This window comes from Emys orbicularis, chromosome 23 (genome assembly GCF_028017835.1).
Source record: "Emys orbicularis isolate rEmyOrb1 chromosome 23, rEmyOrb1.hap1, whole genome shotgun sequence".
Lineage (NCBI taxonomy): Eukaryota > Metazoa > Chordata > Testudines > Emydidae > Emys > Emys orbicularis.
The window spans coordinates 8,004,020-8,016,420 of record NC_088705.1 but is presented as its reverse complement, the minus strand read 5'-3'; the positions used below and the strand labels follow the sequence as shown (position 1 = coordinate 8,016,420).

General features: G+C 50.5%; 1 protein-coding gene across 2 annotated transcripts; it reads left to right on the top strand.

The window, feature by feature from the left end:
- The first annotated feature begins 1,201 nt into the window (after window positions 1-1,201).
- Window positions 1,202-11,151, top strand: PPIE (peptidylprolyl isomerase E). Of its 2 annotated transcripts, XM_065421585.1 has the most exons (10): window positions 1,202-1,256; window positions 3,598-3,696; window positions 4,883-4,926; window positions 5,647-5,673; window positions 6,387-6,468; window positions 7,103-7,203; window positions 7,566-7,689; window positions 8,236-8,421; window positions 10,459-10,601; window positions 10,700-11,151. In XM_065421585.1, the coding sequence occupies exons 1-10, from the start codon at window positions 1,226-1,228 to the stop codon at window positions 10,766-10,768; spliced, it is 906 nt and encodes a 301-aa protein (XP_065277657.1). In that variant the 5' UTR covers window positions 1,202-1,225; the 3' UTR covers window positions 10,769-11,151. The 2 variants fall into 2 exon arrangements, with proteins under 2 accessions (XP_065277657.1, XP_065277658.1); XM_065421586.1 differs by lacking the exon at window positions 4,883-4,926.
- Window positions 11,152-12,401: the final 1,250 nt, after the last annotated feature.

The following is a 12,401-nucleotide window of genomic DNA, read 5'->3' as shown; positions in this document are numbered from 1 at the left end:
CAGGCAGTTGGCATTGGACTCCGACGCAAACACAGCTCTTGCAAGCACCTTTAAGTTCTATGATCACTGCCATTCAGGATCAGGGCTCCAGTGGGGTAAGTCTTGTAGCCCCATTTACAATCTATCCTCAGTCAGTTTTCATTAACTCCTGCTTCTAAACCACGTGCACATAAACTGCTGAACCGACTGGCTGTAATGCTAGCTGGAGCCACAGAAACTCCTCAGAAGCTGCACTATGGCCATCCTGGTTGCAATAGCGACTAGCGGATACTATGGTTAGGGGGGGGAAAAACTATAACTCAGAGGTTGCTTCAATAATCTTGACCACCCAATCGCATTGTAGTGGATAAGATTGAAGATATTTGTTCTATGGAGGGCAGTTGATCATCCTGAATCACTAGGTTGTGGGTTTAATTTCCCCTCTTCCCTAGGAAAAACACTATTCTTCCCGGGGTTACTAATTCACACATTCTAAGGCCCAAAGGCACTGCTGGGATCATCTGCTCCACTGCACAGCGCAGGCCTGAGAACTCCCCCCCAAATAATTCCTAGAGTGGATCTTACAGAAAAACGTCTAATCTTGATTTTAAAATGGTCAGTGGTGGAGGATCGACCATAAACCTTGGTATGTTGTTCCAAGGGTTAATTCCTCTGTTAATAAGGGATGCCTTATTTCCACTCTGACTTTGTTTAGCTACAACGTCCAGCTATTGGATCTTATGTGTTGTACCTTCACTGCTAGACTGAAGAGCCAAGTATTCCATGTCTGTCCCCCACATCGGTCCTTACAGACTGTGATCAAGTCACACCCCTGTGTTAACCTAAACAGCTGGGGCTCCTTGCCACTGGCGCTGCTGTTAAGGAAGCCTTGTGCCTCTTACCCCTACATGCAGAATGCTGGGTCTAGGGTCACCTATTAATCCCCCCCCCCCGACACACACAACTAGCTGGCCGGGCAGGCTTGTGAGTGAACCGACCAGTCTGGGGCAGCAGGGGCACTCGCTGTTACAGGACGGGGGAGATTTCCAGCGTCACGCACGCGCAAATTCCTGCCCCCGGAGCGGGGGGAAGGCCCGTGAAGGGCCCCGGCGGAGCAGCGCAGTGAGCGCCCAGCTGCTGCGGCGCCTCCGCCACGTGTCTCGCCAGGGGCGGGCCGAGCCGAGCCGGGCTGCAGGCGGGGCGCGGGGTGAGGTTCCGGGGCAAGGGGAGGGCTTGGGGCGGGAAGATGGCTTCCACCAAGCGGGTGCTGTATGTGGGTGAGTAGCGGTGGTGCAGCTGGAGGGGGGTGGGGGCTCTCACAGCTCCCCAGGGCTGGGGGCAAAGCGCCCCACGTGGGCCCCTTGCAATCAGCTGATCCCCCGGGGAGGCCTCCGAAGAGGCGCGGTGGCTAGAGCACCCCTGTCCCCTGCCTTGCCCTCCTCCGGGGCTGGCTGGCTCCTCTCCCCCGCCTCCTCTGGCGAGTGCCGGATTCCCCGGGGGCTCGCTCCGGTGCCTTGTCCCAGCCCTGAGCCGGTGCAGGGAGCGGATTAGAGGCGGGGGAGAATCACAAACCCCGTCCGAAGTCATGGGACTGGGTTACACGTCGGGAGGGGGGGATAAACTGGCGTTGAGCTTTTGATGATCTTTACATTTTCCTGCTTGTCACGGCAGGGCTAGAAACATACTGTGCATCATGCTTTTTAAAGCGCTCGTGTTCTCGGACCCCCTGGAATCCCAGAGCTGGGGCTTTAGGGATAACACAAAAGAGCAGGAGACTCAACAACAAAAATGGCACGAGTGGGTCCCACTAAGCTTAAATGAAAACTAAATGGCACTTTAACATAGTCACCTTCCTTTCCCTGCACCTCCCAATGTGGACTTTAACTAGTGGGACGTGTACAGCTCTCCTGCATGAACTGAATGGATGAATGCCCACTCCGGTCATAATGTTTAAACTCTGATGCCTAAACCCCTGTGGCCTGGTCTTCAGGGGGGTTCCTGAGAGCAGCTGCTCTTACTTAGGCACCATAATAAAAGAGGCCTGATTTTCATAACTCCGGGCACCTGAGTTCAAACACTCTGGCCTGCCTGCTGGCTGTATGCCACATGTGTTTCCTGCCCGAGTAGGTTCTGTTCACAGGTTGGGATGCGTATCCAGACAACTTGGCAGCACAGATGTTACTCAACCCCTTGCCCAACTTTTTAATATCTGCTTGCTCTCCCCCTCAACCAAGCTGTAGGGCTCATGTATTCTTGCCCTCCCCTGACCGCCAAATGAATTGCTAAATTAACGTTGTCCCTTGTGCTTAGCTGCATCTGCTCTGATCCCTGGAACCTGTCTGCAGCAGGTGTGGAAGATTGAGACTTGGGGGTTCCACTCCATGTCCTTGTGTCTGATCTGCTAGTTTGTGCTGGGCAATGTGTGTTTGTGTAGCTGCTAGCTTGGGCAGGGCAGGGCAAGTACAGCTTGCAAAGGTCAGTAGGTCTGACCTGCCAGCATGTACAGGCAATCCGATGGTTCTGTTCCACTTCCTCATATGTGACCTGTCAGCTTATGCAAAGGTTCCCCCTTTTACCCTGGAAATCTGCCTGCATTTCAGTTTCCAGCCAAGTCTCCATGTTACTATATTTGGATCTATTCCTGAGCTAGCAGGTGAGTTGTGCAGAGCTTGCAGTTCTCTCTCCCCTGTACAATTTCACACCAAGATGGTGTTGGTGTGGGTAAGGTCAGGTTTGTGATGCAGCATGGCTGATTAAAGTTTGGCTGATCAGGCTGCGCCATGCGGTGCACAAAACTTTCCCTTTGCTCACTGTCTTTGGCTCAGTACATCTGGCAGGTCTGAGAAAGGCACATGAGCAAGGACAGGCAATCTGTTGCCATTGGGAGAGCTGAAGAATCTGGTCATGGGATTAGCAATTTGGGGTTTTTTTTGTGGGTGGGAGGGTTGTGTGAGTATTTGGTCCAAGCCAGATGTAGATTAGCAAGCAGAAAAGGAGCAGGAATTGGTTGTGAATTCAAGTGGTTCCTGCATTCTTCATTTCTTCAAAAGGGTTTTTAAAAAGTTAGGAGGTTGGAATGGGTTCCCCGCTTCTCCTTTTAGGGCAGGGCTGGCTCCAGGTACCAGCGGAGGAAGCACGTGCCTAGGGCGGCACATGCTAAGGGGCGGCATTCCGTCCATTCTTGGGGCGGCAGAGTCTGAGCAGCTTTTTTTTATTATTATTTTATTTTTTGCTTCGGCAGTTCGGGGAGTTTTTTTTTTTTTTTTGTGCTTGGGGCAGTAAAAATGGTAGAGCCGGCCCCGTTTTAAGGTCCTTATTTGCTGATGGGAAGGGTGGTGTCTCTTATACAGAAGGGATTTTCTTTCTCTGAGGCTACTGGAGGGTTTTGAAAACAGTGTAGAAGCCACTGGAGAAACTTCAGATCTTTCCCCAAACTGTTGGCCCCAATCTTGCATTGACATAGCCACATTCTGCGCTAGCTGTAGTTTACAAGCTGTCTGTAATCAGCAGCCATCCTTTCCTCTGCACTGATGCCACATGGCGTCTATGTTTCTGCACTGGGAAGTCTTCGTGGGCAAACAGGCTGCGCAGGTAGAGAACACTCTATGTGACTTGCAGGTGGACTTGCGGAAGAGGTGGATGAGAGAGTTCTTCATGCTGCCTTTATTCCCTTTGGAGATATCACTGATATTCAGATACCTCTGGACTATGAAACTGGTGAGTCGGTTCCTGCTTTGGTCTGTCTTGTTTCTTGCTCTGTGTGGATCTCTGTGTCAGGAATCATGTCCAAGAATTCGAGAGAAGTGTCCAGTTGCCTTCTTCAGCTGCTCTGTCCTTGGGGTTTGCTGCTTCCCAAGAAACCATGGCTTGCAAGGCTCTCTTGAAGAGAGAACCCTGCATAATGGAAACTGTAGATGTTTGTGCTTCTGTAACATCAGAATCTGGGGGCAGCATTTTCCCAGTGCACCAGGCCATTGGGGTCCATAGTGCTCTGAATTTGCTGGATGTGTTGGGTAACATGCTGTCTTTGGAATGTGCAAAACTTTAGAGGCTTGAGTTTTCCAATTAACTCGACCAGTTTCCGAAGTTTCTTAGCGTCTTCTGAATCACACCAGTACAATTTAAAATCCCGACCCTCAGTAATCACCTACAAACCTGTGTCCTCTCCCTGCTTCTTAGCAACAGTTCAATAGCAGTTGCAGTCAGATCTATTATTACTAAAAGTCCATTATCTGACAACATATTCTCCAGGGCATGTGCTAGGATTCCCTGACATATTTGCACGAACAATTAAAACTCAATTACAGTTTTCAAAATAGATTAACACTATATTTTGCAATGTCTTTTCTTCAAATCATGTTTGTTCATTTATTTCGTAAATAACAACTTTCAGTATTTAGCAAAGAGATTTTCCTGTCATTACACGCTACTGTGTGCCTTTTCTCTATCCTGGTTGTGAACTAAAACTCCAATCCTGCAGTGATTTCCACATGCACAGACTTGACTTTAGTGAGTCTCTGCGTGGATCCAGGTCCCTTGGAGCTTATTTCAGGATGGAGGTGTAAATTTAGCTCTTCTTTCTGTACAACAAATAGTTTAAATGCATTACTTGAGAATTACCTTGATGGAGATTTAGCTTCGTTAACATCAGAGCCATAAAGAACAGTTTAATGTTTCTGTACAACTTGAAGTAATTAAAAATGGGCCATTTCGTTACCCCTGATGTTGCCAGTTCTTTGCACCAGCCGCTAAAAACACAAGTGTGTTTGAAACAACGTCTGAATTCTCAAATGGAGAGGCAGTAGCAGACACGTTAATTTCCCTTAGCAGCACGAGTGACTTGTTGTCAAATCTCGTTCTTTGGCTTTCCCGGCAGCTGTAACTGTTCGTTATCTTTCCACAGAAAAGCACCGGGGATTTGCTTTCATTGAATTTGAGTTGGCAGAGGTGAGAAAGGAGCAAATTTTAATACTGAGTTTGAAATCTCTTCTTCCGCCACCATTTTTTCACCCAGTCCTGCTCCCACTGAAGTCACTGGTAGTTTTGCAGTTGACTTAAGTGGGAATAGGATCGCACCCTTTGTTACTGACTCCTTCAAAGTTAACAGTCATGGCTGCATATGGTTCTCCCTCTGCTGGAATCACTGTCCCACTTCTGGGTCCAGTTTTGCCATCTCTGGTTTTTCTGCTTTCTTTGGATGATCCTGCAGAAACACCTCCATCTTGGAGACTCTTCGTGGTCCAAAATCTTGACCAGGGCTAACTCAGTCGGTGATGCCAGTGGTGGTTTTAGCTCAGTAGATACCACGTGCTGTCACCTGTTTGTGGCCCGATGACCCTATCGCAGGCTTCAAAAAATAAAAATCAGCCCAACACGGGACCCGAAGGTTGTGCAGTTTGGAGGCATTAGCTGATTGGATCGATGGGGAGAAAACCATGACTACATCTGCCCCTATGTCTGAAAACGCTTGTGAAGGTCCATGTGAGATGTGGCAAGAAGCTACAGGCTTTGCATTGAGGAGCGAGGTTAGACAGTTGCTCCCAGCCCAGGCTATGCATTGATATGAAATCCCAGCAGCCGTCTAGGCACCTAGTGTGGCTTTTTTACATGAATAGAGGAGTCATGGCTGAATTAGCAATAACTTATTTTCTTTTGCTCTTCCCTTAGGACGCTGCAGCAGCTATTGACAATATGGTATGGATTACATTCCTCTTTACTGAACGTTCTTGGGGGAAGCGTAGCCCTTTCTCTATCCCCTGCATCATTTGGCTTTGCTCCGTTCCCAGTACGATGGGACATGACAGGATGTCTCAGCATTGTCTGGAGATTTCTGTTGTATCTAATGACCCCCATCCCCTTCACAGCTGATCATAGTTCCTAGGCCAAGGAAGGGAAACATGGATCTGATACCCTCTGGAGTGGGTGGGTTTTTTTGGTAAATCGGTTCTGAACTCTCCCCATGTAACAGCTGTCGGGAATGGACACAAGTCAGAGAAGAATCTCAAGTGCTTGTAGTAGTGGCTGCAGGTTCTTTGAGTTGTAAAGGGAATTGCCAGCTAAAATGGGGGCAGTGGCTGGTTTGGCCTATGCCTGGTTTGCATACCACAGACAACAGTTAGGCCGCTGGTGTGCCAAGGCCACTGCCTCTCATGCTTGCCGATATTATCTCCTTGTTGCCTTGTGCTCCTCCCTGTCTCCCTCTTTTTCTCTTTGGGGCGGGGCTGTCTTTTTGTTCTGTGTTTGTCCATCACCTAGCCCAATGTGCTCCTGGTCCATTCAAATAATCAATACTCTCAGACAGGGGGCGGGGGGAAGGAAGTTCTGTGTTTCTCTTGACTCCCTCGGAGCCTGGCAGGGCTTTGGAGAACGCAGGAATTTCTCACCTTTTTCTCTTCCGTTCTCCTTAGAACGAATCTGAGCTTTTTGGCAGGACGATTCGTGTCAACTTGGCCAAGCCAATGCGGATTAAGGAAGGCTCTTCCAGGCCGGGTGAGTCGGTGAATGAGAGGGGGGAGAACCTTAATGTCCTGCTGTCAGTACTGCCTGGCTGTGTTGCGGTTCTGTTTGCTTGCTGTATGTCTGCCTTCTCCATTGCTTTGCTGAGGGCCTGTGTCACTCATGTTACCTGTGCACAGTAGCCACGAGGGAAGCCTGGGTGGGTTGATCCTGCTGGTAATTTTTAGAGAGGTGACTAACGGGAGGTTTTACTAGGCTGCAGCTACTGACTCAGTGAACATCATTTTCTCATTCACCTGTGTAATGGGTCTGTAATTCTCTGAGCCATGGGCTCCGTGTCCTTAGGGTTCTCCTACCGGGGACTGAGTACTCCTGCTCCTTTAAAGCTGTCTAGAACACACTGTGTTTTAAAATATATGGAGATATACCTATCTCATAGAACTGGAAGGGACCCCGAAAGGTCATCGAGTCCAGTCCCCTGCCTTCACTAGCAGGACCAAGTACTGATTTTGCCCCAGATCCCTAAGTGTCTCCCTCAAGGATTGAGCTCACAACCCTGGGTTTAGCAGGCCAATGCTCAAACCACTAAGCTATCCCTCCCCCAAATGCTGCAGAACACATGGTTTGGTTTAGACCCTGTTCTGATCCCTTCTTCTCTCTGTCCCAGTCTGGTCGGATGATGACTGGTTGAAGAAGTTTTCGGGGAAGACGCTTGAGGAGAATGCAGAGGAAGAGGGTGCAGAGCCTTCCAAATCAGAGGCGCAGGAGGTAAACAACAGGACTCTGGCCTTCTGTGTGGAGAAGGAAGGAATCAAGTGGTGGATTTGACTTGTTCCTCTTGGGTCGATCAAAAGGATGAGTTGAAAATGGTTACTCACGCTAGCTTACCTCTAGCTAGATTAAAGCTAGATTAGGTACGTCTACACGTGCTTCAATCACGCCTCCTGATTGCAGTGTTGAGGTTCCCTGCGTGAGGGGGAGCAGCCATGCCCAGCAGGTGGAAAGTCACAGCCTGCTGTCCCATCTGTGCTGGGTGTCTTAAGCGATGAGCCACTGAAGGCTGAGAGCTCAGGGCTGGAGGCCTCTGTAAGAAGAACCTATGGGAACGTCACTTTGTTTCTCTTCCCTAGGGTGAGCCTCCTGCTAAGAAGTCTAGAGCCAATCCTCAGGTGTACATGGACATCAAGATTGGAAACAAGCCCGCAGGCCGACTCCAGATTCTCCTGCGCTCGGACATTGTGCCCATGACAGCGGGTGAGAGAGAGTGTGCCACTTCTCTAAGGCACTTTCTAAGACGGGGTGGCCAACCTGAGCCTGAGAAGGAGCCAGAATTTACCAGTGTACATTGCCAAAGAGTCACAGTAATACGTCAGCAGCCCCCCATCAGCTCCCTTCCCCCCCCTGTTCCCAGAGCCTCCCACCCACCAGCAGCCCAGCCGATCAGCGCCTCCCCATCCCTCCCCCGATCAGCTGTTTCGTGGGGTGCAGGAGGCTCTGGGGGAAGGGGGGAGCGGGAAGGGGTGGAGTGGGGGCAGGGCCTGTGGCAGAGCCAGGGGTTGAGCAGTGAGCACCCCCCGGCACATTGGAAAGTTGGCGCCTGTAGCTCCAGCCCCGGAGTCGGTGCCTATACAAAGAGCCGCATATTAACTTCTGGAGAGCCGCATGTGGCTCCGGAGCCACAGGTTGGCCACCGCTGGTCTAAGATGAGCTTTTGCATATAGTCCCATTGCTGGCATTTTGAACTTTGATTTTGCTTTCTTTCCTCTCCTGTCCTGCGGGGCCCCTCCCCCCCACACACAGAGAATTTCCGCTGCTTATGCACCCACGAAAAGAGCTTTGGCTTCAAGGGAAGCAGTTTCCACCGCGTCATCCCCCAGTTCATGTGTCAGGCTGGAGATTTCACCAACCACAATGGCACCGGAGGCAAATCCATCTACGGGAAGAAGTTTGATGATGAAAACTTTATTCTGAAGCACACGGGACCAGGTAAGGCCAGGTCCTGTGGGCGCGGGAGCAGGCTGGCTTAGTGGGGCAGCTCGGGCAAAGGTTGCTGCGACTGCGTGGGGCAGATTGCTGGAACTTTTTGGGGGTAACTGAGTTCATTGTCGGTAAACGGGGCTGGATTCTCAGCCTATGTCTACACTGCGTCGATCTACAGTCACGTGTAGAGTATGTACGCTACTCGCTCCCTTCACACAGGTGTAAATAGCAGCATAGGTGGTGAGGCCCAGCATAGTAGAATAGAGACACGCCAGAACCTTGTGCTGTGTACCCTACACGGCTCTCTACACGCCCAAGACGTGCTTCCCATGGCTGCACGGATGGTATTTAGCGGGGTAGCGTCCCATTGACTGTCCTGTGCCAGAATCTTACGCAGCCGCATGTAGCTACATACCACGATGTGGACGCAGCCCGCTTTTCACTGCGGCATGTAGCTACGCATACTCTATGCACCACTGCCAGTGGTTTGCCTTATAGAACATAGGCGCCGACTCCCAGGGAAAAAATAGTGGCTGCTTTGCACCCACTGGCAGCCAAGCTCCCCTCACCCCCTGCCCCACCTCTTCCTCCTCCCCTGAGCACGCCGTGTCCCCGCTCCTCTACCTACCTCCCAGTGTTTCCCGTCAGGCCGCCGCCAAACAGCTGTTTGGCAGCGTTAGCATGCTCCGGGAGGGTGGGGTGGAGCGGGAATGTGGCATGCTCGGGGGAGGAGGTGGGGCCGGGGCGGGGATTTGAGGAAGGAGTTGGAATATTGGCAGGGAGGGGGCGGAGTTGGGGCGTGGACTTTGGGGAAGGGGTTGGAATGGGGTGGTGGGGCAGGGGCATGGCCTCATGGAAGGGGTGGAGTGGGGGCGGGGGGGGTCGAACACCCAGGGGAAAGAAGGGAAGTCGGTGCCTACGGTATAGATGTAGCCAGAGAGCGAAGCTCTTGCATCGGCCACAGATTGGGTACAGCCCCTCTCTTCCCACCCCCCACCCTGCCATGTTGCACCACTTGACCCGGAAAGAGCGTCTCTAGGAGTGGGAGGGGATTTCATTGTCCGTGGCCAATTCGGCCCCTTTCTTCTTAGCTGAGCTTGTCAGCAAAGGGAGACCGTGCTAACGCCGTGGGTGAGGTTTGTCCACTGGGAAGTGACAAACCTACGTACGTGGTGAGGCCACCAACGTATTTTACGCAGGCCACCAAGCAGCTGCCTAGTAGCCATCCGATGATAGCAGCAGTTGGTCCCAGCTGACCTAGGCTGGATTTGCACTAGCGACCCAGAAGTAAGAGTTTATGAGCAGGAGGTACGACGGCATTGCTTGGGAGAGCAGAGGACTGGAGCTGATGACCCAAGAGGTCATTTCCAGTCCTGTGTTCCTAAGAGGCTGGATATTCCCCATTCAGCTTTCCCACTGTCCCTGAGCTTAGTCAATTTCACGCTTGTTGCGCTTGGTGTCTGATGCACTAATATGATGCTGCAGGATGGGTTGTAAACACTGTAGGGAATGTTGATTTGGATTTTTTATTTCCATTCGGGGGGGAGGGGGGAGTAATATTCCATGGGACAGTTTCGATGGATCCTATAAAAATCGAAACTTGCAACCTAATTTGGCCTGACTGCGCTCCTTGTAATACGTATTGTGTTGTACGCGCGGTGGGAGGGTACATGATGGTAGCGAACACTGTGTGGGGCAACGTGTAATGGGTTTATCATGAATGGGACTGATGAAGCCTGAGACAGGAGAAGAAAGGAAGCAGAGGGCAGCACTGTATTATGTACCTGAAAACGTACTAGCAAACGGTCTCTGTGGCTGTCCTGTGATGACGGGGCTGCTGAAGGAGTGTTTGTATTAGGCAGCCAATGTTCAGATGTGGTGATGCACTTAACAGTGAGCGTAGAGCAGATCTATGATAAATGGCGCACCGGTCACTCGTATTTGTCAGCTGTTTGGGGCAGGGACCATCCTGTACAGCCATGAGCATGGTCGGGTCCTGCTCCATGACTGGACCTCAGTACAATAATAATATTTTGTCCCCAGGGTTGTTATCAATGGCGAACTCTGGCCCAAACACCAACGGCTCCCAATTCTTCATCACTTGTGATAAAACGGACTGGCTGGACGGCAAGCATGTGGTCTTTGGAGAGGTGACGGAAGGGATGGAGGTGGTGCGGCAGATCGAGGTAGGAGTCCGGGGAGCAGACAACGGGATGTTTTCCCCAGTTGTTTCTTTGGTCTGACTTGGAGATTTGTCTTTACTTCTTGTTTCATTTTTCTTAAGGCTCAAGGCAGCAAAGATGGGAAACCCAAGGAGAAAGTGATCATTTCAGACTGTGGGGAGTATGTGTGAGCCCCTGTCTGTCAGGAGTCTGGATGGGGTGACCAGATGAGCAGTGAAGGCTGGAAGTTGTTCTGGATGGGGAAAAAAGAACTGGAGCCTGCCAAGGAGAAAAGTCACCTTGTTACTCCACAAGTCCCACTTGCCACATAGTTTCTTTAGAAACTACCATATTGGCTTGGGCTGGACAGTCTGGTCAGCAGACAGCATAGGCTCATCAGTGGGTGCTTTTCCACCCGGGGAGGGCACAGGAAGCTTCCTTTAAAAAAACGTGCAAATAGTTTGTCCAATCCAGAGTGGATCCTCTGTCCCTCCTCTGCGAGGCATCTCCAATCCTGCCGGTGTCTTCCGTAGAGAATTTTTACTTGTTTAAAATAAACCAGAGCTTTTATAAAATACCGAAAAGGCGCCCCTTATCTTGGAATTCTCACAGTGTTGTGTTGTTTAGCTCACAGACCGTGGTAACGTCTAGGGGTCAACAAAGTACAAACAGTCACCGCCTGTTTCTTACAATCTAAGAAAGTTGGTGTCATGGGAAAGGCTTGAAGAAGCAGAAGTCTGCCTTGTGTTTTATGGAGTTACTTGCGGACCCTCTGCTGTTCAGCCAGCTGCTTTGGGTTTGTGTGTTTAACAGCCAGTGGGGGAGTGTGTTTAACAGCCTTTCTAGCCAACCTCAGACTTCACCTCCCCATGCCTTGGTTTCTCCTTCTGTAAAATGGGGATACTGAGCTGCATTGTAAAATGCTTTGAGATCTCTGGATGAAAAGAGCTAGGCAGTGTCCTCAGTTAGTTAATCTAGTGCACAGCCCTAGCGAAGGACTGTCCTCTGCACTAAAATCCCTACCAGCATTTTGTCTAGCGTTACGCTCATGCACCCCGTTAGTGCTGATGTGGGGCAGGCGGATTGCAGTTACAAACAGCGGGACAGTTGGCATTTACAGTGATGGTGAATGGGTTTTAGGCGTTGAAAGGCCCTTTGAAAAGCTTTCCCTGACACTGATGTTCGTGTTTACGCTCTGCGTCTGGGTTGGTTCGTTCCCGCCAGACGGCGCCAGAGCAACTCTCGAGAAAGGCTCGCGCGTAAATGGCCCTGGGCTCTGTTTTTGTGAAAATTCTCGTCCTCTGAGAAACGGACACCCCTGATTGTGCTAAGTGAGGGAACATAACTGAGGTGTAAGTACTGGGGCCCATACGAAAGATTACACCCAGAAAGGGACGCATCTCTGTAATTCCTGCAACAAGGTGTCTGTGTCTAAGCCCAACTGTCCTGAATGTGCAGGATCCTGCTCTAGGCAATGTCCAAGCGTTTGCTCAATAGCATGTAGCTGTTCATTTATGTCACGGGTCGTTATTAGCGGCTACCATTTGCATGACAGAGGAAAGGCACTTGAGTCTCACCTTTGGTTCGGTGTGGAAATAATAGACACAAGAAGTCTAAGAGCGCACAAAGCGAAGCTAATGTTCTTAGCAGGACTAACATTTTCTGTAACCACCACTTTGTAATGCTTCATTTTTTTAAATGTAAACATGAAATGAAAAAGAGCCCGTCAGGTTTGTGTGAGTTGGAGATCACTTAGAATCTCTAAGGAGAGCTGAGTTAAATACGGTTTGGAATGGCAACGATATTGAATGAGAAGGTCTCTGT